This window comes from Opisthocomus hoazin, chromosome 1 (genome assembly GCF_030867145.1).
Source record: "Opisthocomus hoazin isolate bOpiHoa1 chromosome 1, bOpiHoa1.hap1, whole genome shotgun sequence".
In the NCBI taxonomy this organism is placed as follows: Eukaryota; Metazoa; Chordata; class Aves; order Opisthocomiformes; family Opisthocomidae; genus Opisthocomus; species Opisthocomus hoazin.
Window position 1 is genome coordinate 138,050,307 of NC_134414.1, and position 26,974 is coordinate 138,077,280.

The following is a 26,974-nucleotide window of genomic DNA, read 5'->3' on the forward strand; positions in this document are numbered from 1 at the left end:
TGCTCATGACACAAATGTGCCAGAACTGGAGAACACAGCAAAGTTGCTAGAGTTAAGGAAATCCTATTTGCGTGTCTTCCAAAGGCCATCACAAACAGCTTTATTTTTAAAGCAAAGAGGGTGTTAACAGCATGCTTGTCTAATCAAAAGAATTTTATGAAGAATATTAGTAAAGTTGATGCTATTCAGTTACACAGGGAAATGTATGTATAATGCATGACTTTCTTGTTTTTTTAATGACACAGGCAGACTGACTTGAAGACCACTGAATCTTACATCTTTGAAGACCATCAATTCTTTAAAAGAAACATGCAAACTGCCTAAAATTTATACTCACAACAATCTACCAAAGCTAAAATTCTTAAAAGAAGGGGGGACTGAAAAAAATACAGCTACCTTAGACTAAGTTTCAGCTTGGTTTTTGCCCTTAGTATGGCAAACTATCTTCAATCATTAAACATGGTCAGCCATTCTGTATCAGAAAAAAACCACCTATCACCATTTACAGGAAACCTGGAGAAGGAGGACAATCAATTTTAGCGGTTAACACGTACACCTCAGAAAGCAGACACAGGACTCTCTTGTCTGTTAAAGAGCACACAGAGAAGTTTCCAATCTCTTCAGCAGCCTAGCAGCACTAAACCCTCAAATCAGCTATGCAGTTCTTTGGATGCTGGTAGGTGTACGTATTGCATTTCCAGTTGTGTTTAAAAACTTTTTGCAACCTTCAGAGCAGGCTACCATATGCTCCTTAAACCATCTGCAGCTGTCGAAAAAGTTTCCCAATGAAGTTTCTCTATTCCATGACTTTCATCTGACTCAAATTTACTTTGTTAATACCCTCTAATTTAGACATCTGTACAATTTGAGCACATATTACTCTGATATATATATAATTGATATCTAAACAATACAACAGCTACAAGACATCTTAAAAAAAAGCTAAAGATCTACCCAGGCAAAACATTTACAAGCTTAAAAATTGAAATTAAAATATTAATAGTTACTTCAGAAAAATCTGTGAAAATGTCCTTCTTAAAAATTAAACATTAGAGAGCCTGGAAACTAAAAGTTCAAGATTCCTTAAAAACAAGCATGGAAGTGTACAGCTAACCATAATCCAGAAATGTTTTTCCAAACTAAAAATCAAGTGGAAAGCAAAAGACAACCCCACTGCTGAAAGCGTTTCATTGTATCACTGACCATAAAGTTACAGGCCTCCTTCCAGGAGCTCAGCACCACATCCGCAACACTTAAAATGGTAAGTTTCCCTTTGTTTGTTAGTGTAAGAAGCCACCTCTGCCTCCTTTAAAATTATAGGAAGTTACTTATACTTTTTAAAGATTTTTAAGACTTCACCAGGAAGATTTGTTGTTGTTGTTGTTTTTAAATTGATCAGGATAAGCGCCAGGCAAACTCCAGCATGAAAGTCTCATCATACTGAAACACAAACCATGGATACAAAATACAGCTATTTGGAGAGGTAACTAGTGATTTGCGAAGCCTCAAACTGCTTTCATTCAAAGGAAGAAACCAATTCAACTCTCTGAAAGTGCTGAGAACCCATACTGAAAAGATCCACACAGATCAAAACAGCCCATGTCACTAGCCAATTCTTAGTATCCAGACTATACCTTTCATGTTTAGCTTTATGAATTCTGCGAGGGCTGAATATGTGTATTTATCTGTTGAATACATGCATTTGCCTGGCACAGTCAGCAGAAAACTGCTTCTCAAATATGTAGTAATGTCATAATACAGTTCTTCCACTTCATAAAGGAGTTACACAAATTAAATCAAGTGAAAGCATTCACAGGACTAAAGTTTTCAGAGCCTCTCTTTGTAACTCCACATAAATATTGCCATCATACACTTGAAATGACAGCAGGAATTATAAAGAAATCTTATATTTATACTTTCGTCTTTTTGTAGGTTTAAAAAAAAGCTAGCACTCATTCAAGGAGGTAAGAGAAAGCTGCCAATAGACAATTCTCAGGATTGCTTTCTTCTTTTACTTTGGTATAGGAAAACATTTATACAATTACATAAAAATTTGGCTGGTTTGAGTCCAGTTTAGACCTATTATTTAACACAACAGATCATAAGATGATGACATTAATCCTGCCCTAGAAGTACAGAAGCAGTACATCTCAGCTTCTCAGTCTACCCAGTGGTGCGGAGGATGGACACTTACATTTTCAAGAATCCCACTAGCCAGATATAGATATAAAAATCAAATCCCCAAAAGCCTTTTGCTAATTGTATCCTCTGAGTAACTGAAGGTAAGGACAAAGCTTCAGACTAATTGATTTCTTTGGACTTCATTCATAAATCCATCACAGCAAGCTAGCTGACGGGAGACAGGCTTATGCCTCTATCTATAATGTACCTAATAAATATTTTCATCTTTAAATTAAAAAAAATAAAGACTTGCTCACAAGCTTACCTTTGGGCTGAAACACAAGCAAGAGATTTCAGACCCAAAAAACACTGTTACAGAAAATTATGACAGCATTACAATAGCAGCTGCAACAGCAATCACCCCACAACCCACAGTGGTGGTTACTATTCACATGCTATAGCATTTAGCCACTCTGCTTTATTTTAATAGCTATTTAGTTGGGGCAGAACAGGTGAAGAGTCAGGCGAGATCCACAGCATCAGAGCAAATTCTAAACACAGGTGGTGGGCACGACAGAGAGCGGAAGTTGACAGGAGAATCACTGCTGACATCTACGACAGGAAAGATTGATGGCTTCCCTCTCTAGTTTTCCCCACTGTGTAGGCGCGCAGGGGGTGGGGGAAAGGGACGGAGAAGCTGCTGTGCTGGCGACATAACACACCACACAGCCGCCACAGCACCCGTGCTGATTAATGAGACTGGAACGACTCAGGAAACAGCAAAGGATCATTCGCAGACTTTGCTCTTCTTGTTATAATTTTACCCGTGGCGGTTCATTTCACTCTAGCTGTCCCAAACTGAAGCAAGTTCAACTTTGCCAGAGGAAAAGAAAATGTGAAAGTCAAAGGGAAGAAAAAGCACTATTAAGCAAACACAGACACAAGTAAAACATACAAATTGGAAAATTTGAAAATTTCAAACATGAAGATCCTCCCAACAGGGATCAAAAAGGGAACAAAAAATACCCCAAACCTAAAAACTTGCCTCAATGTCAGAGACAAAATAAATTCTTTGTCTGACAAACATCCCCAACTACTGCATCTTTTGCATCTGTCTATGATTTTTCTATCTATCTCCCTCATTAATACTTTGCAACTTCAGAGCTCTCATTGCTAAAATGATATGCTTGTCTGTTAATACTGGCTTAGTAAAACCTGTCTTCAAATAGCTATTAAGCAGCGAAATGAAGGGAAACCAGATGAGTCAGATTTTACTAGCTAAAGCATAAATTTTAAAGCCTAATTGGGACAATTTAAGTGTTAATGTTATTAGAGATAGAAAAAAAATTGAAGGAAAAGGGAAATTTAGAAGTAGTCTATGTACTACAGACTTTGCTACATTTATTGCTTTTTAAGCAATTACTTCTCTGCAAATTTGGTGTAGAAACCTTAAAAACATGTTTATCTTGACCTGGTAATTCAATACATCAAATTCATCTGGTACAAATGCTATTTCATCATGCTTAATCCTCAAAATTAGGAATTAAGGTTCTAACATTAAATTAGAAAGAACATATTTAGACTAGAGCAAGTTTTCAGATAAATAGCTTCTGAGAAAGGATTAACTCGTTGCCCAGAAACTGAACTAAATTAAGATTTAAACAGCACTGCCTGGTACCCCTTTCTCAAATGTCAAATGCATTTATATTTAAACTTAAGTAAGATTTGAATATTTATGTTTAAAATGAGAAACACATTTAAAGGAGGAACATTTACAGCACATGCTAACCCAACCCTATAAATTTAACTCTGCCCTCTAGGGCTAGCAAAAGAATACAGTAGAACTGCTTTTGGGTTAGGCTGCCCTCTCATGCTGCCTTGTTAAAGATGACTAAGCAAACCGATCCTTTAATGTGGTACGCTGTGTCCCGCAAATGTATTCTCTCATTTGCCTTTATGAGCTCCATGTGCCACTCAATGTGCTAGTAACAGCTGTACTGACAGATGCAAGGATTATCTACAGCAGGTTGCTGCACTTCACATCACCACGCAACAGAAGATACCTGTGGACTTGAGGCAACCACGGACCCTTCCTTCCCATGCCCAGTGAACCAGGTTATACAAACTCTTGCTAAGGGACTTTTAAGCAGTCAGCAGTCTACAAAACAGGAGAGCTGGCTCAAATACTCTGCAGAGGTCCTAGGACAAGAAGAGGTGGTAACACTTACAGAGCGGGAAGGGTTTGTGCATAGTTGGTGCAGGAGCCAAGCGCTGGGTTTGCTTGCAGCCAATGCCGATCACCAATCTTACTCTAAACCATGTCTTCCTTAACAAGGACACAGCCTGATACTCGTCTTTTTTTTTGTGCTGTGCTCCCTACAGTTTTCCACATCAGCTGGAAGGACAGCAAGCTGTGGCACCTGTTCAGAGCTGAGGCATACCCTAAAGAGGCACAGTTACAGAGCAAGTCCAACGCACGCTGACACAAGCGCTACTTCTGCACCTCCTGGTTTTCAAAGACGTACACAGAACTGCAGTTAATGGTTTCCAGTGATCCAAGACAGGCAGCCGCCTATCAGCCTGAACCCTGCATTAACTATTCTCAAACCATTGACCTCCTTTTTTTTTTAAGCTAAGGCATAAAGCTTCTTCAATCAAATTACCTTACCACAGACGTTAACAGCAGGCCTTATCAGACCATTTGACCCAAACTCGGTGAAAGGGTAAAGGACTTAATAACACTATGTTCTTACAACTGCCACATAAGTAATGTGCTAAGTGATAACCAAGTAGCAGCTCACTGACAGGGAGCTGCAGCAAGAGCTAAGTGTGCTGAACCATCAGCAGGAACATACTGGCCAGCCAGGCAAGGCATGAAGGTCAGGCCAGTTCAGTACATGCTGCCTCCAAATCCATCAGATGACACACACAATGCTCAAAGCCGAAAACTTGATAGTTAACAGTAGTGTAGGCATTGCTTGGAGAAGCTGGCACATGGGAAAAGTAGGGGGAGCAGAGACACAGGCTTATTACACTGTGGAGAATACCCTTATGACACAAATTCATAGAAAAACTAGTTTACTGTTCACTGAACAATGTGGCTGAACCAGGAGCAACCAAACAATTAAAATTCGAGGGCACAGATGCCTTCTGGAAACAGCTCTCCGAAGCATCCACCAGGTCTGCCTTCCTTCTGACCCAGCTGCAGCCCAGTGGGCTGGCACAGCAGCAGTGGGTCAAGGAGGGAGCAGAGAACCTCATGCTCCACTCTGGGACCATACCTAAGTGGAGTTACTCTCCATCAGTCAGCTTAACTTCAATCCTTAGAAAAATACAGGCACAAATAAAGAACTTAGAAGACATTACAGCTATAAACAGCAGACAGCCGTATTTCTCAAGAATTAGTCATGTCAAATCACTCTAACAGCCTTCTGAGGCAGAAGAGATGCTAGAATGGAGAAGCAGGTTATATGTTGACTTTCATTAAGTTCCGATATTACCTAAGTTTCCCACAAGCTAGAGAAACAGCACCTAGAACATAATATTGTATGCTGGGAGGGTGGAACTGGACAGAAAAAAACCCCAAAATGACACTTATTGGTGGCTTACAGTGGTTGGGGAAAGATATACCAAATACAGGTTTGCAGGTTTTTTCCTGGGTCAAGTATTATTTATTATTTTAATATCTTCCTTAGTAATCTGGATGATGAAATAAAGAGTGTTCATTAAAACATGCAGATGACACAAAGGTGGAAGGATGATAAGGGCTCACAATCATCTAGACAAAATGAAGAAATGGTCTGAAAAAACAGGATGCTATTTACCAGGCAAAAGCACATGGATTTATAAAGGACTAGTCAACTGCACAAATGTAGGAAGGAGAACAGCTGTCTAGGCAACAACTGCAGAACAGGGTCTGGTGTTTGTAACATTTTAGAAGCTGAGTATGAACCAGTATCATGCTGCTGCAAGCCCACCACTTTTATAAAATACAGCAAAAATTGCACAGGAATATATGAATAGGATTAAAACCCAGAAGACACAAAAGAATTTGCTCATCCCACTAAGGATGAGGACGGCCTCAGGCTGGAGCACTGAGGCAGGTTTTAGGTCCTGTATTTCAAAACAGTGGTAGAAAGAGGCCATACAAGTACAATCATATCTGATGAGAGACCTCAGAAATGACACAACTGAGGAAAGCCTGAAAGAACTGAGGTTTAGTCCAGTGGAAGGAACACTGTGAGGGACAAGGTCTTAAACATGCCTTAAATATGTAGTCTTCTACATATGACTTTTGGGACCATGGTTAATAGGGTAAGAAACAATGAGCTTAAGTAAGAGCAGTAAGAAAGATTCAAACCAGATGTAAGGAAAACCTTCCAACAGTAAGAAAAAGAAAACATTTCAGAAGAGTGCTTAGAGAGGTTTTTTATTAAAAAAAGATATACGAGATGTGTTGATAAAGACAGTGGCAGATAATCTTTATTTTGGACCAAGGGAAGCACCTGATCACCTCTAGTTCAGTCTCTTCTAGTCCTCTGAGCCTATGATCTTATATAGGCATGATTAACGTCGAAGTGTGATGAAGAAGGAGGATGGAAGAGAAATTAGAGTTCTGTTTAAATAGGCTAGATCTCATGGTATTTCAAGATTCAAGCCATTCTACCTGCATTTAACAAAATTTAAGAATTGAGGCCTTTTCAGGGGTAGCAGCTGAACACTGACATGCTTTGAAAAATCATTAGCACTTACTTTGCTACAAGAGAAAGGTCTTACTGTCAAAATGTAAAGAAAGAATATTGTATTTCTAAATTAGAAATATACATTATTTATGAAATGTTGATGTGATTTTAAGTTAATAGATGAAACCATTTCACGTACTGAAAACATCACAATCTTCAAGCAGAACAAAATAAAACGCTAAGGAATGCCCTCATAACTAAATACTTCCCTCCCAAAGAAATTAGAGAAGTTTTGGTTTTGATCACAGTAGTATCCAAATCTCTTAAAAACGTCTTACCGCTCTTGCTCCTTCTCTGACCTCTAGCTGAAAGGGAGTTTATTATATTTCTTACATACTTTGTTCAAGTGAGGAGTCTGCTTGCTACCAAGATTGCCCTATGGGATATAAACAAAGACTATCAACTTACATCTAGAGGGATGTTTTTTAAAAAATATTTTTTGTTTGGAATTACTATGCTTCTTCACAATATTGTCCTAGAAACTCAAAGAGTAGTTCATTTCCTTTCCATTATTTTATTTGGCAATTTCCTGTGCCAAGGAAAAGTTGGCTTCATTTCACATGGGGCCAAAATTAACACAGCTGTTCAAAAACTTTCACCTTGTGGTCACTGCCTGAAATTCATCTCAGGTGAGTAGGAAAGTTTTAAAACCACCTGATGGCTGTTGAGAGGCCTTAGGACCTGGAAAATTCAGTGAATTCTGTAATGGTGCACACATGCACAAAGTCAATGCTACAGCTGGTCCTCCTTGTCTATGCTGAAGAGAATTTTATCCATTTAAATATATTAGACATAATAATCACACTTGTATTAAGGACTTCTACAAAATTTTACAACCTTTTTCTGAAGACAGACAATACTCATAGACTACATTTAAAGTGTTTTTATCAGTGTAGGCTGGTCCTGAAATCACCATACTGGGCTGTTTCCACAGAAAGGACAAACAACAGATGAGGAATGGATGAGGGAGACAGAGGCTCATTTGTGCTCAGGTCTTGCCCTCCAAGAGGATGTAGGTTCCTGTATCCAAGAGCAAAGCAGCTCATCTGGATGCCCTAGTTTAGATGCAAGCACTGACCCCAAAAAGTAAATGGTCAATAAAAGCTGTATTTTCTTCCTAAGGAAGGCTGAGTTGAAGACAGGATGAGTGTAGTGTCTGCATTTCCATTGAACGAGCAGACTGAATCTACAACTGATGAAGTTTTCTGTATACAGAGCAAATTCTTTGCTTACAAGATGACAGTGAGCCTACAAATTGTGAAGATACTAGCAATTAAATTTGTTTTGAACACTGGCCAACAACCTTCCAAACGAGATTAACAGTTCAGCATCCAGATTGTAAGGAGGACACATGAAGAACAAGGTACAATATTTGATTGTCACTGAGTGTGTGTGACCAGAAACAAAAATGAGAAGATTGCACTGTCGGGATTCAAAACCACAAATACTCCATCTGTCAGAGTGGGAGTATGTATACAATTTCATTTCACTTTTAGCTTCTGAATACTCTGGAAATTACAATAGTTTTACAGGAGCTCTGAGCCTCAAAAATGGAAACTATCTACTACCAACCCTGGGTTCTTTCTGCACAGGAACTTAAACAATGACACCCACCAAGGTGGGTGAACTAGATGAGCTTGCCCCATTTTGAAAGATCAATGAGAAGCACTTAATCCACCTTCTAATATGTATCGCATGGCTCCAAAACCCTTATCTGTAAGCAAATTAATCTAAACAAACAAACAAAAAAAGTTCTTGTCTGTACAGTTATGTAAGTGCCATCTAAAAACAAATGAAGCATAGCAGAGTTTTCTCTGCCTGGTTATGTAGATAACATCAGTCTGGTGGTAGTAGTTCATAGCATGCCCTATGTGCAACACCATGAAAATTGAGGAAACCCATCTTAGTGCTCCCTTCATGCAATGCTAATTCTTCATTCAAATATTGTACAGACATCACTGAGGCAATCAGGTAAACTTCACCTTTACTTTTGCCAGCTCCAAGAAGTGGAAGCAAGCCCTAGCATAATTCAAAGAATTTGAAATTAAAAGTAAAAGCAGACATTTCATTTCTGGTAGCAATCATCACATTTCAGCACAAGAATGAGGGAAATTTAAATGTAAGTACATATACTTCATTGTATCTTTGTGTGTGTATACATATATACAAATACATATATATTTGCCTTCCCTTGCAGAGAGAACTTCTGCACACTCTCTAAGTGGACATCTCTGGCAACAAAAATGTATTTAATCCCTTTCAGTGGATGCATAGATTTGCCTGATACAACAGAACATTATGAAATCTCCTACTTGATTTGTCTGAGTTGTGAACTCCAAGAATGGTTTTGTTGCAGTTACTAACAGTCAAGGGCTCGAATAACCAAAAGGAAAACAATTTCAATTCACTACTTACAAACTCAGCAGAGCTCAAAAAATATACGATCTAAGGTGACTTCACTGACTTAATGTTTTGGGGTTTTCTTTGCTTCAACTTCTGATCCTACTGTAATTTGAGACAACTCCACAAAATGTTTGTTCGTCTAACCCTACAGTCCCAGCATAAACCACAACTTGTGTCATGGAAAAAGTAATTGTTGAATGTCTAGAATAGCATTTGCCGTATTAGTAAATGGAAATTCTATCTGCCAATGAAACAGCATTAAAACAAGACCCCCAGTCTGCGGTCTAGAGACAGAGGTAATCCACTACAGACTGTATAATTCACAATACCTTTGTCCAACATATGCACCAGAGAAATTTACACAAAACGTCAACATCCAGGACTGCCAGAGTAGCATCTTTCATTAAACTCACTGTACAAAAACAAGTTAATAAAAACAGAAGTCCCTCTAGAGAAAAAACAGGCTCAGCCAAGAGACTCAAAGCAAGCGCCAGCGGGGGAAAGAATGGTGGGACTCTACCCAAGCTCTGCCAAGATGCCAGAATAAAGGGCTGTTTCCTGCTAGAACAATCTACGTTTGCCAGACTTTATTGTAGAACTCCATTATGGAAATGAATAGGACCCGTTCACGCCTCAAAGATCCTTCATTGCTCTCTACAATGGAGGCTATCTCCTGTGCAGCTACAACAGTGGCCAAAATCTACTAGAGACAAGGCATTAAGCAAGGCAGATTAGGAGAAGTCTCTCTACAAGTGGAAGGTCTAATAAATCTGTGTGAAAATCTGAGTTCTCTCAAACCCAGTGAAGACCCGAGAAATGTATATACGTACTGCATACTATCTTCCCTTCAGCTCTGAAAATGTTACACAAGCTAATGGTAAGACAAGCCAGTTTCCCTAGAGAGTTAAACAAAAGTTATTTAGTGATTAAAATAAAAACAAATGACTGATTAGGAGAGACTTCCATTCCAACCCAAACAGGAGACACTAGAGGTTTAATCCAAAGGCTGGAACGTGTCGCTATATCCAGCTGATTTCAGGAGGAGACTAATAACTTTGAGTATCTGTGCCGAACAACAATAAACAAAAGTTTAAATTTGGCAAAATCCAAAAATGGGAAATAAAAAAAAAAAGAAAGAAAAATTACCAATTTTTCCACATAGAGGCTATTTGTATTTGGATGGCGTCACTTAGATCTTTCTTACAGGTCTTGTAGATCGCAACGTACTCAATGACTCCATATTGACACCAGGAAACAGCATGGGCCTTTACTAGCAAACAGTTCTCTGCATTCCCAGCTTTCTTCTCAGTCAAAAACTCTTCGCTACCTCCAACCTTCATGCTCTCTAGAAGAAAGAGAAGCTATACCTGGGACTGTCACAATCACATGTCCAAGGCAGGCACTTAAAAAATTCCCTGCTCATCCATCAATCCCAGTACACGGCTGCCTAGACAGCCATTCTGAAGTTGACCTGCTGCATTAACCTGTGCAGCTTGTCACAATTGTTAACAAAGTGACCCCTATGTGACAGAAGCAAGTTCAAGACGGGAAAATGGATGCCTTTACATTGTTTGTACTTCATTCATAACACATCTGAATGATACTAAAAATTGAGCTTGCTTTCTCACTATAGTTTTAACTACAAACTTTTAAATTCTTAAGGATTAGGGCCTCATAATTTCAGTTACTTCCCTTCTCCATAACCCATATGGTGACTAAAGCTAAAAATTTCCAAGATTAAATTTGCAATTTGAAAAAAGCATTTTAATGGTCCTCTCCAAAACAGCTCTTCAAATTTTATCTTACTGCTTTTTTCATAGCCCTCTTCATTAAAAAATATGAAATATGACCAGTAATTAACATGACTAGCACAGTAACAATAGAGATTAGGTGGCTAGAATACAGAAAGAACAATACTTCATAAAAAAATGCATCAAATTTCATCAGAGCAAACCAGTCTGAAAATCTCTTTTTAAAGTACTGAGAATACCGCCCAGAATCACTGAGGTTCACACAGGCCTAGCAAAGTATCAGAAGACCAAAAAAGTTTGTCTTCTGTCATTTTGTCAATGGACAATGACATTTGTCCTTTTTGTCCAAAAAAGGACAAATGTCATTCCTGTCTTCAAAAATATAGGAAAAGAGGAGTAGCCTGGAAGGTAGTCTTTTTAGCATCAATTCTCAGTGAGCAAAAAACCATCTTTTGCAATTCCCTAGAAGGTAACTAGAGGAAAACAACAGCAAACATGGATTTGTTAGGGGCAAAACACACCAGACTAGTGTAACTTTGGCCTCAAGGCCCATAAGGCTGTCACAGTAGAGGAAGATGCAGTAAATGCGTGTTCATTTTAGCACCACCTTTGGTCACAAAATGTAAAGCAAGCTAGAGAAACGGTACCTACAGGGAATCTATCCTCTGGCATTTTTTCAGATATTAACTCAGGTAAAGAAACAGCAACGTTCCTAAATGAGCTGCTAAGATTACCAACATGTTGGCTAAGCTTCCTTAGATTTGAAGGTCTCGTACTTGCAGCGGTCCTGAGTAAACATTCACCAGGGATGTTTTCTGTGCAGCACTCACCGAGAGGCAGAAGAAGCATCCTTGGGACTGTGGGACTCAAATCAGTCTTCTCTTTGTATGACTGGAACAGTGCCTGCTAGAGTCACTGTCCTGAGTTTTGTTACAGCAAATCCGACCTTGAGTGCCAGAAAAATAATGACCAAATTCTAGCACCGAAGAGGAAGAGAAGGTATTTTGTGTTTAAAAATACCAGCCCTTGTGGCTGGAAGATGCAGTTCTGTATCACATAAAGCTAAAAGAGAATCCACATCCCAATGCATCGGACTCCTGTGAAAGCTGACAAGTGAGGAAGGTTATAGGACATCAAAATGTAGAGCTTAGCAACAATACAGCCATTCTAATAAATCATGTGTGAAGGCCAGGGAAGGCTTACCTATCAAAGAGGGAAGGCGAAGGTATGAGAAAAGGCAGCAAAATAACAGGTTCATGTTTGTGTAAAAGACGCTCTCAGGAAGAAAAGCAATGTAGGCATTACAGTATTCTTACAATAACTGTAACAGTGATAACTACTTTGCTACTAGAATAGAAGAATGGTGTCAAAAACTCATGACTTCTTCAGAAAGGCAAACAACATCTAAAAGTCGGCCTTCAGTTGGGAGCCTGGAAAGCCATCTAGTGATGCATGAGACTCTATAATCAAAAGCAAGACCCTGCCATTCTTCTACTTCACTGGGTAATAGTGAAGGTAGTAAACTACCTTCTCGTGTGTGTCAAACACGCTATGTAGATCAGAGTCTAAAGGAGGCATGTGCAATACTGACTAGGCTCCTCCCTGAGCATATCAGAAGTCCATTATGGGCTATAGAGGAGAAAAAGAGATACCCCGTCCAAGAGCTTGAGTTCACACCAGTACAGAAATGCTCCACAGTTAGACACTGACATTGGTAGTACTGCTGATAGATAAGGTTTTCTTCCCTAAACACCCACGCACAAACAGTCCCTATCTTTACTTCATTCACTTACTTAGATTTTTTTCATCAGCAGCTCTTACGGTTACGAATGAAGGTCTGAACTGGAGAAAAGAAAGCCTACACAGGCTGGGATTCGACCACTGGCCATTGATCTTAAATGATTTGGCTTTGCAACAGTGACACTACACAGAGATTATCAGTTGAAGATACTGATGTAACAGCAAACACATGAAATTCACTGAGGGACACAAAGTGAGGCCTGATTTAGTAAGATTTAAGATATAACTGAACACTTACGTTGACAGCAACAACATCTAAAGCTTTGCTGACAGGACTAAACCTAATTCATATTTTATCAGGTCATACACCAACAGCTGACTGACTCACCTTAAATTTTCCTACTGACAGGTTATGCCATATGGATTCCTCAGAATTATATCAGTAATTCCCTGGAGTACCTTTTAGTTGCCATTTTTAAGAGTGTCTTATCAAAGAAACAGACTTGATGAAATGACTTTCTATAACCCTGGCTTAGAAGACCACTGAAGAACAGTAAATCAAGGAATTCGAAAGTAAGCTCTTAGAAGTCAAGACACCCAAAATATAATTAATGTCTCAAACAAAATGTTACCTTCTTAACCACATACATTATGTCTACATATTCTAGTCGCATACTAGAAATGTGTACAACAAAAAGTATAGAGGAACTTTTCCACAGCATGATAAATCCCACATAATGATGAACTGTGCACTACAGTGAAAGAAAGCTGAAACCACAGAAATTACATCTTCTAATAACTATGGCTGCATTATCAAACACTTAAAGATCAAAACTATAAGGGTGCCAGTAGACAAACACTGCTCAGACTTGAAGACAAACACATTTCCAGCTTGAAAATTGAATATTCCTCATTAGCACACAGCAAATACACGATCTGTTCCAAGCTGTCTGCAATAACAGTTGAACTACTCTGAAGTCCAGTCTGGCAACAGGAACAGCATAAATTAGGAAGCCAGTTTTTTCTTCAGTTCTTTTGAAGAAGCACTGAAGTACCACTTCAATTCCAGTGCAATTCTTTCCAGACATAAGACAGCACTTGAAGTGAGAGAGGAAAGAGACAAAAGCCCACAGCATATTGGACTTGCAAATTTAAAATCAGAGAAACAACTTATATTACTACTGTTATTTGGGGATGGACAGTATGAAGTTACGTAACTAACACTAACTTTGGGCTTCTAATATTTTTAAATTAAAACATTTAAAGAATAATAGGAAAGAAGTACATTCTCAGATCTATTACATCTGATGAACATCAGGTGACAGCAACCAGGTGACAAAGCACCTGATGAGTAATCTTGATCTGATGGGCAACTCAGAGCTGGCAAAGAAGTTCATGTCTGAGCGAATACTAAAATTTAACAGAGCCAGGTCTGCTCAGAGCAGATTTCTCTATGATGCAGGATAAACCAGAACCCTTTGCTAGAGGAATGAAGGCAGGGGAGGGTTTCTGCCAGGATACTGAACAGATCCCAAAGAGCCACCATGAGCAGCTGAAAAGATAAGCACACACAGACCTTTCCAATATTTTTCAAGGAACTTTGCAGTTCTTGTTCTAAAAACAGTGGTTTGAGGCACCTTTGTAAGATCTGCATGTCGTTTGCTTTGGCAAATGTATTACACGGACAGTGTAATTGTTCGAATTTTAAGTGTTAAAAACCTAGGAAGATTTAGGTACACGTAAGTGAAATGAAACCAAAGCACCTAAAGGAATGGAAACACCCAACAAGTTTACTAAGTATGCCATGTCAAGGCTCTCTAGGTCTTCTGTGTGGTTAAAATTCAGAGTAGTCTTATAGACAAATGAATTCTGAAACAAAAACTAAGCGCGGAAACCTTACCTCTGCCTCATAGTAACACCTAGTAGGAAGCATATTTTACTAAGTAAAATATCGGTTATGAAAGCTTCATAGGGGATAACAGGTTCTCTCCCTCCCACTCTGTCTCCTCAATAGACAGGGCAGAATCAAGGTCATTTGCATGCTATTAGCTCTCTTGATAAATAACTGAAATATGCCTTGATCTCTTAAATTTAACCTTAAAAATCCTAGTTCTGAAAGAAGCCAAACATTTATCGAATTATAGAATGGTTTGGGTTGGAAGGGACCTTAATAGATTATCTAGTTCCAACCCCCCTGCCATGAGCAGGGACACCTTGCACTAGACCAGGCTGCTCAAAGCCCCATCCAACCTGGCCTTGAACACTTCCAGGGAGGGGGCAGCCACAGCTTCTCTGGGCAACCTGTTCCAGTGCCTCACAACTCTCATAGTAAAGAACTAATCTAAACCTACCCTCTTTCAGCTTGAAGCCATTACCCCTTGTCCTATCACTCCATGCCCTTGCAAACTGCCCCTCTCCAGCTTTCTTGTAGGCCCCCTTCAGGTACAGACTCGCTATTATATATGCCAACTTTTTGTGTATTAATGTACGTTTTCACTTGAAATTCTGAGAGTGACTACTCCATGGTTGAGGGCAACAGGTCTAATTCAGGTGCTGTAAGGTTGCAGATATCATGGACAACACCAAGAGTCATCTTCCATCTTCTGCTTACCCTCTTTTTCCTCACAAGCAACATGAGACTTCTCTACCCTCACACCCATTCTGGATGAAGCGTTCCATTGTAGAAACATAGCATACCATCCAGGATTTGGATGATATACAAATGCCAGCATGATTTTAATGAAAATACCAATTATTCAGCTAAGGGAAACAAACATTCACTAAAATGATGCAACATTGGTATTACTGTCATCAGATTGTTTTAATAATTCTTCCACTCATTTTAAAAAGAAGACTGCAAGCTACATAAAAATTTAGATTAGTAAGTCGAATCATTTCTAAACAAGAAAACCTTATGAAGAAGGTTGCCTACAAACATGCGCTCACTGAACACATTGCTACCTGACTTGGCTGACTGCATAGGTTATCTTCCCAAATACGATCTATGCAATCAATTGCTCCTTTATTTCGATTTTATAATGGGGGGGGGGGGGGAGGGCGGAGAAAGTAAGTTCCTGTTTCTTATGGTTACAATCAAAATCCCAAATATGTTAAGCAAATCTAACCGCTACTACATCCCACCAAAGCCGTGGAAGTACCAAGGCAGAGGGTCGACGTGCATCCTCTAATTAATGCTCAGACACCTGTGTGGGCTTTTTCCTGCTGGAGAAGACAGGAGCTCGCAGCCTGCAGGTACACTTAAAGCCGGAAGATAACGCTCTAGGGAAAAAATAAAGACCAACGCTGAATGGCGCCCAGTGGTACCTCAGCGCTTGAACGACCACCAGGACACTGGCAGAGGCGGTGGGAGCAGCCGCTGCGCCCACTCACCTCCCTTGCTGGCTCAGGCCTCCCTCTCTCCCGTGCCCCCTAAACCCCGCGGAGTTAAAGCCCCTACGGCTGAGAGGCGCCAGAGACAACCAGAGGGAAGGGCACGGCCGAGAGAGGGGCGGCGGCAGCAGCTCACCGAGCCCGGCCCGGCCTGCGCCCCCCGCCGCCACCTCACCGCCCCGGCCGCTCCACCGCGCATGCGCGCAGCCGGCCCGCTGCACGGGGGCGGGTTGACGTTTGGGCTGGCCCAACCGGTGGGACCGGGAGGGGTCTACACGGGACGGGGGAAGTGTCCCAGCCCGGTTACCTGGCCGAGGGTCCCGCGGTGCAGGGCCCGGATCAGGCCACTCGGTGTCGCCATGGCAAAGGCGGGAAGGGGGGGTGGTGGTGGGGGGAAGGGAAACGGGGCAGAAGGCCGGAAGGATCAGCGCATGCGCTCAGCAACGGCTTCCCCGCCGTCCTGAATGCGCATGCGCAGTCACGGGAGTGGCAGATGAGGGCGCGGCTGCCAGCAGGGGAGCGGTCACGTGGTAGGCGGGCGCCGCGGAGGGCGGTGGGAGCGCGCGGGGCTGCCGTTTGCCCGCCCGTCGCTGCGGAGCGAAGGGCCGCGGTGGGCGGCGGTGATCTCCGCCTTGCCCGTGGGCTGAACGGCAGCTCGTCGCCTGGTTTTTTTTTTCACAGTCCTGCCTTATACGCAGGTTGCCCTTGAAACTGCCCTTCCCGGCAGCGCGTCCCCCCCGCGCCGCTCTAACCTCCGCGGCCTCCCCGAGCCCTGCTCCCCTCAGGCCGCCCCGCCATGCCCGCGGCAGAGGTCCGCCGAGAGGTCCGCAGCTTGGCCCCTGCTTGGAGATGACTGCCTCTCCCCGTCTCCTCTCTGCTCATCAAACCGTCCGAAGTCAGTCCCCACAGAAAACCCTGAAAAGCTGCTCTCTGCCCTGGATGTGCCCTGCTTCGTCCTGAACGCCAAGGCCGAAGAAGCTTGCTTGCTCGCTTGTCGTCTTTCACCCCTGCCACGGCGCATCCCCAAATCCAAGTCTTTGTGCCCGCATCGCTTCCGATGCACCAGATAACAGAACCGAGACACATAAATAACACTGACGTTCTAAATGAGGTTAAGCATGCTCCTGAAAGTGTTGTACATCAACCGTTTGTGTGGGCTCTTTTGAGAAGAGTGCCAGGTTTCTCCCCTTTTAATTTCTACCCAATTCAATTCCCAGGCTGGGAAGCCACAAAATGCGTGTTACCGATGATGAGGTGATGTGAACTGTGGCAGTGACTGTGGGAATCTGCTGCTGCAGGATTGCGGGAAACAAACCAGCAATGAGGAAAGAAGGTGCACCAATAGGTCTGTCATCTGTGGCACTACGCATTGTACGGGTGCTTATTTCCAGTGGCCAGCTCATTACTGAGCAAGATTAGTCCAAACCCTATCACTGAGGATATTACCATTGAATGTTCCTAACTGTAAAATCCTCAAGTAATTTTGATAGCTAAAACCAGTGGAAGTTTACATAACTTTGTTTATTTGCTTTGATGCATTTGTTAATAAGAGTTTTTAAATTTTAAGACTGTGTATGTACAGTGCTTAGTACATTGTACCCTAATCTTCCTTTAGTTCCCCAGACTCTACTATAATACAAATGATAAAAAATTTACTTTGCACAGTCAATATGAACTTTAACTTGAACCCAGAAATTGTTCATATATTTTTTTCATGATTTACATCATCACTATACATATTGTTTATAATTTGAGCTGAAAAATTCTATGTGCGATGTTAATCTTTGACATTTTTATTCAGTGTTACTTTTCAGGAAAAATGTGTCAGCCATTTTTGGCATCATAACTAGGCAAAAATCACGTGAAGATGGTTGAATTGTAGGAGACATCAGGGAAGAAGCTGAAAAATGGAAAAGTCCAGCTGATATTTTTTGAGATTTTCCAATCCTAAGGCCAAAAAATACTAGATGAGCCTATGGCTGCTCCACTAGTGTGAAACTGAAGACGTGCTTTGAGTGAAGCATCAGGTGACAACCTTGTTGGTGGGACGCATGCACAGATGCCTTTGTCTCACACCTAGAACTGTTCTCCGTTGGAGACTAAATGGAGCAGGTAGAGCTCTCTTAAACAACTGCGGTGAAGAGGGGCATGCTGAAGATGCAAATAGAATATAAACTTAGCTTCAAAAAGTTGTAAAGAAAATTGAGACAATGTGATTAGGAAATGTTAAGACAATTTTTCAGTTGTAAAGAACTTAAAAACAAACTTTTTTTCCAGTATGTGATTGCCAAGAAGAAAGCTTTCATCATCAAAATATAAATATTACAATGTTGTTATAAATCAGTGTCAGACATTGGCTTGAAGCAAAATGATGAAGAAAAAAGCTACGTGGGATTCAGTGATAAAAGACTAAATAATGAAGGTATAGTTAATACTACTTAAAAAGACTGAGTGTTAATTTTCAAGGTTATTAGAATTTGAGTTAGTAAATGGAACAGTAAAAGGTGATACTTTTTAGACTTTTGTAATACCTTTGACTTAGTACCACAGAGCATTCTAATTAAACATACCAGAGAAGTACACATTAAATGACTAAGGGCTGATTAGCTGACAGCTCTCCAAAAGTACCTGTTGAATTGGGAGACTGGAGTTCTATGGTGACCCGTGCTTTGCCCTGCTCAATACTGTTACTGGTAACCTGGAAATAGATGGTGAGCAATTTGTGTTGAAATGTGCCCTTGAAATATTGACAGACTTGTAAATAGCACTAAAAACATGGTGATCACTCAGACCATTCTGATAATAGGAGTGTGTTAAAACAAAGCATGTTTTAAAATTCAAAAATTCAAAACGATCTTTACAATAGCTCTTTAACACAAGAATATTCCACTACTGTGACAAAAATCTATCAGGGGCAGAAAAATAAGCACAGGGTATTCTTGGTGCAGGCGGAGAGGGTGAGTGGAGTGAATGTGCAAGGCGGCTGCAGCTGAGAAGAGGAAGAGGTTGTCTTGAGAATCCCAGAGAAGGTGGGACGGCTTACATCCTGAGAGATGGCCAAGTTAGGGGAGGAGAAAGATTCACTGATCATATTTATTGTCCTCTGAAATCTCCCGCTGCTGCCAAGACTCTTCTGACCTTTCTTACATATGATTCCTAAACATTTTTCCGCTACTCGTATTACCCTAATGCACATTGTGAATCCATTGGAGACTGCTTAAATGTGCAGAATCTGTTCCTGATCCCAAATTAGGAAAATACCAGTAAGGGGTGAACACGAACCAGAATTCAGTCAAAATATCACTAGTGCAATTCTCCGTTTTCAATATCACCAAATTGACTGTTGACTTAGAAACGAGAGTTCTAGACCGTTATCTTTCAAATGAGTATGTGTCTCTGGGGACACAGTGATTCTGCAAAAGATTGAGAGTTTGTGTTGGACAAGCAATTCTATTTGCTAGTGTAGTCCTGTTGCTGAAATGGTCAATGAGGTGTTTTTTTAGTACTGTACTGTGGCACCAGTCAGTAAATATCAAGTCCACTTTGTGTTTCCATGCTTAAAAAGAGATACTGCAAAATCAAGGAAAAAACTCCAGACAATAGCCGTGAAATGATTTAAGAGAAGAGTTAGGCATGTGCTCAACTAAGTGATTAGTGAAAAGGCAGGATAGTGCTAGGAACAGAAAAAAAAGTCTGCAATTCATTTTTCCAAGTAGAAAGGCCTCTGTAGCTGGGCTACAGCCCCCCAAAGTTTTATTTTCATGAAGCCTTGGAGAGGCAGGGCTTTACACAGGACCAAGCCTTGGTTGGTCTACAATGAGAATGGGATCTTGGGAATTAGGGATGTGAAGAGAGTTTTTGTGCACAGCCTGTTCATCTTACTTAATGTAGAAATTAGAAGTTGTTTGGTTGTTGGCAGCAAGTTGTGAAAAGGAAGAATGGTTAAAGAAGTTGAGCAAATTTTGAAAACCTGGCTTTGTTACTTGTGACTATCAAAAATCATGTGTACTAAAATGTTTTGTGTTCCTTACCTGAAAACTTAGCAGGAATTCTGTGCACTCCTAGCTAAAAGCAAATTTTTTACTACTGTGCTTCTAATTTACCATATGCTAAAATCATGACACAGCCTAAAATACTAGAACCTATGTCTATTAATTTAACATGTAAGATTTATGTTTTATGCTTAATATATTTGTACTTTAGCTCCCATCTTTAAAATAGAGTAACAGCTACTCAAGTCAGCATTGTCAAAATAATTTCACTAATACTCTTGAATCATTCACATTCTCTGGTAAAAGTAACAAAGAATAATGTAGAAGGAAATCAGTAATTTTCTACTCAATTGAGGGATTATGACAGAAAATCCTATGGTAAGAAAGTCCTAGGACACCATTTTGAATAAGAGATTTTTTAAAATGAACAATAATCAATGAAGCAAGACCCATGCAGAAAAAATAGTATGCTATGATATAGCTAGAGACAGTATCATAATATTTATACAGAAGAGAGGGAAATTAGTTAAAACCACATCACAGAGTTGATGCTGTAATTTCTCAGTTTCTGAGTATTTGATCATGTTTTTTAATGTAGCTTGGGGAAGGGGTAATTATAATTGTTTGTATTGTTTGCTACAATATTGCTCAGGTACAGTCTAAAATAGGATCCCTTTGTGCTATGCATTGCTCAAGCATGCACCAGGTGACAGCCCCTGCTCCAAGTGGCTCATTGTCTAAACAGGCAAAACAGACACAGATCAAAGAGTGTATGACACACAGTGTGATAAGTGAATTTGCAGAAATCACCATGTAAATATTCTGACTCCCATTGTTTTTTAAGTGAATGATGTCATTAGCAAGGTGCTGCCTGTGAAAGAGCAAGGGAGGGGGATTTAGGCAAACTAGAGAAGGCAGAGAAGGGAGACCAGGTAGGGTGGGATCCGAAGAACAGAGTAAGAGGAGAAGTTGGAATAGGCAACCAAAAAGCGCAGGAAAGAGTCCAGTCAAACCCTTCACATTGTCATACTTGAAAAACTTCCCTTGAGACGTGTAGGTCGGCATAGTTTGAAAGCACATGTTTGAAATTCTTGAGAGCCTGGAGGTTAGCAGCAAGACTGGCTGAAGAGGGTAAATCGATTACTCTTACCTGTTTCGTTTTACATTTTACACAAGCTATGGAAGAATCTTTGACCATTTCTATACATCTGTCTGTTCAGTGAAGCTTCGGCAGGGCAGTCATGTGAAAGGGCTGAAGATCTGGCAGAAAGCATGAAGAAGTGTTGTGTTATCTTTTCTACGCTGAAACTGTTGATAGTATCGTGGCATTGCAGAGAGCTGTATCCTGTGAAGTTCGTGGAAAAACACAGTACTGGTAGCCACTAAGAAATAAAAACACCTAGAATCTTCTGAAATCTGTAAGCCTTTCCTCCCTATAATATGTTGGGAAAAAGAAATCTTTCCTACATGTTCTTTTGTATTATCATCAGTTATGGTGACTGTGTTCTTTACATTCATTTTGAATCTGTGTTTCCTGTCATGAGCAGATTAAAAACAGAAGAGAGTGGAGTGAAAGTTTTCTATTGCAAACATCTGTGTCTGAAAAGGGATTGTATTTCCATGTCCTGGAACATCAAGGGGAAAAGCTTGCGCTCCCCAGACACACACCTTTGGTTTGCAGCAATAAGGAGTTTATAGACAAGGTTGCTTTACTACAGTACATAGAAAACCCAATTCTACTATTATTTCTGGTGGTTAATCCAGCCTGCGTGTCTGAGGAGACCTTCGATCATTGTTCCCAGCAGAGAGCTATCTTATACTGTATCTCTGAAATGCTGAACATATTTTTGGGTGTAACATAAGCAGTGCTTTTAATAACTCCTGTCTTTTGTATCTGAAATTCAGTTTTATATGCAAATATTGCTGTCCAGATAACTGTTCTTAGGGGCTGTGAGTAGAAATGGTGAATGGACATACTTACCCTCTAGAAGTTAAATGAAATCCACAGACAGGAAAAACCAGCTATGTCAACGGACTTCACAAGGAAAAAAATTAGTGCTGACGTATCATCCGTATCTGTCTGCTTTTAAGCAACAAAAGACTGGAAAGGGAGAGACAATGTGTTGTAAGAAGCACTGGGGGTCAGATATACAGTACTTTCTCATACTTTCTGGTATTCTTACAGGAATTTAGCCCTGGAAAGAAGGAAATCTATTTGTTTAGATGCTGCCCTGAGATCTTCCTATCTCCTACATAAATGCCCTCCTTTTTAAACTTCAGTATACTAACATGCATCAATGCAAATACCACCCAAGATATATTTCACTAGATTCATGTACTCCCTCACTCCATTGTACCCAAAGATCTGTTAAGTTGTATGCGAAACTGGAACAACTCTGGGAAACAGTTGATAAAATCGTCTCAGTCATAACGATCTTGGGCACTGAAGAGGCTTTTGCTGGTCTGCAACAGTGATTCTTCCTTTCTGAAGTGGAAGCACATCTTCAAGTAACAGTCCATGGACTAGAGTTTTACTTTGGGCAACGTTATTAGTCAGGATGCTCTCCTTTCTCCTAATCATTTCCCCCATCTGCCCAACCTCCTTCAGGTATACCCAACTGATGGTGGTATTTCCATACCTGTGAACATATTAAAGACTCTTAACATTGCAAACATTATTACTAGAATTAATAGAAAAATGAATAAGACTTCAAAGTTTTAAACAAGCTTGGAAAAGTGAAGAAATTGTCTGTTAGGAAAAATCTCATAAGCAAACAGATTTGGAAAATTTAGGAATAGGTAGCAAGTAATTCACACACTCTGAACCTCTGCTTTGTAACTCTGATTGTTCAGTTTAGTAGGAGAACCTGGCAGCTGCCCTTTTACAATGGCGATTAGCATGACATCTCTCTCAGTTTCTCTAGAGGGTACGTTACAGTGTGAACATTTGCCTGTGACTTACATGTCTGTCCAAGGTTCTCAGAAGAGACTCTACAAAGAAGAATGAAGTGAATCCCTCAACCTGCTTATTGGAATAAGGATCTTAAAGATGCGAGAGTAGGATACAGAGAGATCTGCTTGCCCAGTTTGCATTTAAGTCACTTTTGAAAAGTCATTGATGTAGAATCTATGATTTATTTTTATAGATTGTTCCAGTTTCTAAAAAATGTGCCATACTTCCAATCTAAATTAGTCTAATTTCACTTTCTAATTTTAGGTTATATATCATCATTACTTTTTAAGCCAAAACATGTTTTACTTTCAGAAATCTGCTCCGCTTATAATCAAAGAATGTTTCTATCTTTTTTTTCTTAAAGAAATGGCACAGACTGATTTTTTCCAAACTGTCATAAAATAGGCTTTACACATTTTAAATTACAACTGTGGCTCCTAATTTTTTCAGTTTTTCAAGCTCTTCTGTTCAGGTTAAGTACCAAAATGTGCCACAATACTATTGCTATTCTCAATATCATTTGTCTGCTTCTACTCAACCATCTGCTAAAAAAAAAAAAATGTTGCTAAGATCGTTTGCAGATGATGCATAGATTGATAGAACAATAAATAACATTTATATATCTGAGAATAGTGTTAGCTGCTGCACCGCATGGAGAGCTCACATTCTTTCTATCTGATGTCTGTCTGCCAATTTCAGTGTCAGTGGTTTCCACAGTCCCTCAACTTTGAAGAGTGACATAGCTTTTTTGTTTCCAGGTGTGTGACCTTCCCCGTTTATGTGTGCTCAGACACATTGCTTGAATGAGTCCCCCTTCCTACCAAACAACCCAGCTGTGTGTAACTTGCTGTTTCTCGATACTGTTTGTCACTCCACCAAGCTGTACATCATCTGCAAACTTTACTAGCAGTGCTTTTATATTTTCTTCTATGTGCTTAATAAAAGTACTAATCACTAAAATAAGAGTAGGGGCTTAACACCTGTTGAACTGGTAATGATTTAACATATATTGAATGTACAGTTCCATATACACTTCACTGATTATTTTATGTTAATTTAAAAAATAAGACTGTCATGAAGTACCAAAATAAACACTTTACAAAAATGTAGATATGGCACAGCTGAGTGGGTTTCTAGATACCAGAAAGACTGAAGTATGTAAAATGCAGAGTTGTTATAATTATCTCTAAAAAACTACTCTTGTGTTAATGTATTAACACTCACAGATAAAGATTTTCAATGTTAATTTTTTTTACTTCACATTTATACGCACATTCATGGCTGTGCTCTGACTATTGTGTTTCCACCTGGGGAACACAGAACACCTATGGTTTATGGGATTCTTTGACTGGGTTTGCAGCTGCTTTGTTTCACCAAAGCAATGAAAAGTTGCTGAAATAGACTCTAGCACCCTTTGCTTTCTACAGTTCGAATTCCTGCAGATTTGTCACCTCCCACCATTAATTATTCTTCATACACGACCTCCTGGTTTGCATTCCCTTAGCCTGACTTTATCCTGTGCATATGTGAAATTCCCCAGGCTCACACAATCCCACTCCCCTTGCATGCCAAGCTGGTGCTTAATTCGAGCAGAGGGACCAGCTGCTTGCAGCATTGGGTTGGTTGAGGGTGACAGCGAAACCTCCCTGGTCTTGCCATCTGCTTTTCTTGTGCCACAGGCTCAGAAAGCCAGGCTGACCACTGCTGCTGAGGGAGCAAGGGATTGCATGGGCACCGGCTCTGGCTGGGCAGGAGGGCAGCACTGCCAAGCAGCATCGGTCCATGGTTCCAGCTCTTCTGGCGTCTTGGTGATGGCGTCATAGTTTGATCAGTTCTTCACAGCTTTTCACTGAGCCCTCTGCTTCAGCTCCTCACCTTTCCTCCATCTCATGGCAGAAGTAGCCCTGTCACTTCTCCTTTGGGCATCAAAATATGATTTTGCCCACACTGCTTACAAGCCTGGAGCCAGCCTTCTCCACATGTCCGCTTTCCTCTCCATCACTTCTCCAGGGAGGGTGCTCCTGGCTTCCCCTTCAGTGCAGAAAATGAGCACGCTGCCTCCCACCTCCCTCTCAGCTTGTCTGTAAAGAGGATCTGGCACAATAGGTGCTTTCCTCACAGATGCTTTTTATGAATGGCCATACTTGCTGTTATTTTTTGTAACTAAAAGTTGTTTTGTTGTTGTTGTTGTTGGTTTTCCCCCCATGCAGAATTGTTCCCTTTTGGACTGGCCACCATCATCCATTGTTCTCCATGAAACAGAAACTGCCCTCGGGGGAGATGGCGGCTGCCTATACTGTGAGGCATCATGAAACACAGACCCCGTTGGGAACAATGGGGAAAAGCCTGCTCAGCGTGGCCACCAGCTGAGGCCTGCCACCACTCTCAGCTGGCCAGAGAACTGGGGAGCAGCAGCCACGTTGAGGGGAGGCGGTGGTTCACTGAGCAGCCTCTGGGCACTGCCTAAGGGGAAGACAAGATTACATGCAACAGGAAAAATACCCAGACAAAACCATCTTAATTACAAGAAGCAAGTGAAATAAAGTCTTTGTGCAAGGTTACAATGGGTTCCGCTTCTGTGGGAGCTAGTAGAGATTTTAGCCAGTTTTGCAGGGGAGGTTGAAGACCTTTTTGCTGCTCTTTCCCACTGATGCCTTGACTTCCCCTTAAAAACTAAGAGAACAAAATTCTTACGTGACATTTTTAATAGGAAACAATTTTTGTCACAGAATAATAAACATTTCATCTATACAGGTGTGATATTTTTCACTGGGCAGTCTCCTGCCTTACATACTGTTCAGTCTCTGGAGTCTATATTCTTTTTAACAACATATGAGACAAAGAGAGGTCTAGTAATGGATGGTCCATTTTTTAAAATGCCTGATTTTTAATCTCTAAGCTAATTAATATATTCAAATACATCTTTGAAATTACCAGAAAAATTTGTTTTGTAATCAAACCATACATATTGTACTCTTAAGGAGAGTACACTGTGCTTTTCATAGAGAGTAAAGAATAATCAATAAAGCGTGCCTGAGTTTGAATATTCTGCCCTGACTCTAGAGTGAGTCTTTAATTGCCTCTAAAACACATATTCAGTGATAGAAAATATTTTAAAATATTATTAAATTTGAGGGCATATGTCATCAATAATTTCTCACAAGCCACACTATAGGAATGCTGTGATTATTTTCGAAAACGAGCATTGTGATTCAAGGAAATAAATGGGCAAGATCTTAATCAGAATTCAAACCATTCACATAATTAAAATCACAGTTAACACACTCAGCCAAGTCAAACTGTAGTCTGTTAAAATCCCACATACATCAGTCTCCAGATCTCCGTACTTTTACAGTTACATTTCTATAGGATGAACAGTCATTTGCTGCCATTATTCTTCTTAGCAGGAAATTTCCTGTATACTGAATTTTACTGAAAATTTACTGAAAACCTGTATAATTATGCCTACAGCTATTTCAGTGGCTTTGTACTTAAATTGATAAACATTGATATTTAGAGATTCAGTATATGCTCCCTCCTATTCAGAGTAGTGACTGTAATTACTTTGGAACTAGCGATTCATCTGGAATGATGAAGCTGCATTCTCAGCTGAGACACGGAGTTACTGGTATTATGCACCTAATAATGTGAGTTTGGGAGCTGAGAGGCAGCATTTTGGTTTTGAATCATCCATAAATCCCACTCAGGGTGCTAGGTGCGCTCGCTGCCTTCCACACTAGCTGAAAGAGGGAACACCCTGAGTTTAGTAATAACTTAAACAATGGAGGCTGCTGCCCAAGGTAAACATTGAATGCAGGGTCAGAGGATCAATCAGAGTGAACGAAACAGTGGAAAGCGGGAGGAAACAGGCAGGGAGCAAAC

At 40.4% G+C, this 26,974-nt stretch overlaps 1 protein-coding gene across 5 annotated transcripts in view; it reads right to left on the reverse strand.

The window, feature by feature from the left end:
- The window catches only part of WARS2 (tryptophanyl tRNA synthetase 2, mitochondrial), a 52,355-nt gene extending 35,824 nt beyond the window's left edge, over positions 1-16,531 (reverse strand). For 3 of the 5 annotated variants that reach the window (XM_075437842.1, XM_075437806.1, XM_075437815.1), the window contains exon 1: positions 16,455-16,531. In XM_075437842.1, coding sequence (XP_075293957.1) covers positions 16,455-16,508 — 54 coding nt within the window. In that variant the 5' untranslated portion in view covers positions 16,509-16,531. Of the gene's footprint in view, positions 1-15,915; positions 15,996-16,147; positions 16,256-16,454 lie in introns of those variants that run through there. The other 2 variants (XM_075437833.1, XM_075437823.1) reach the window with 2 other exon arrangements.
- Between the last annotated feature and the right edge of the window lie 10,443 nt (positions 16,532-26,974).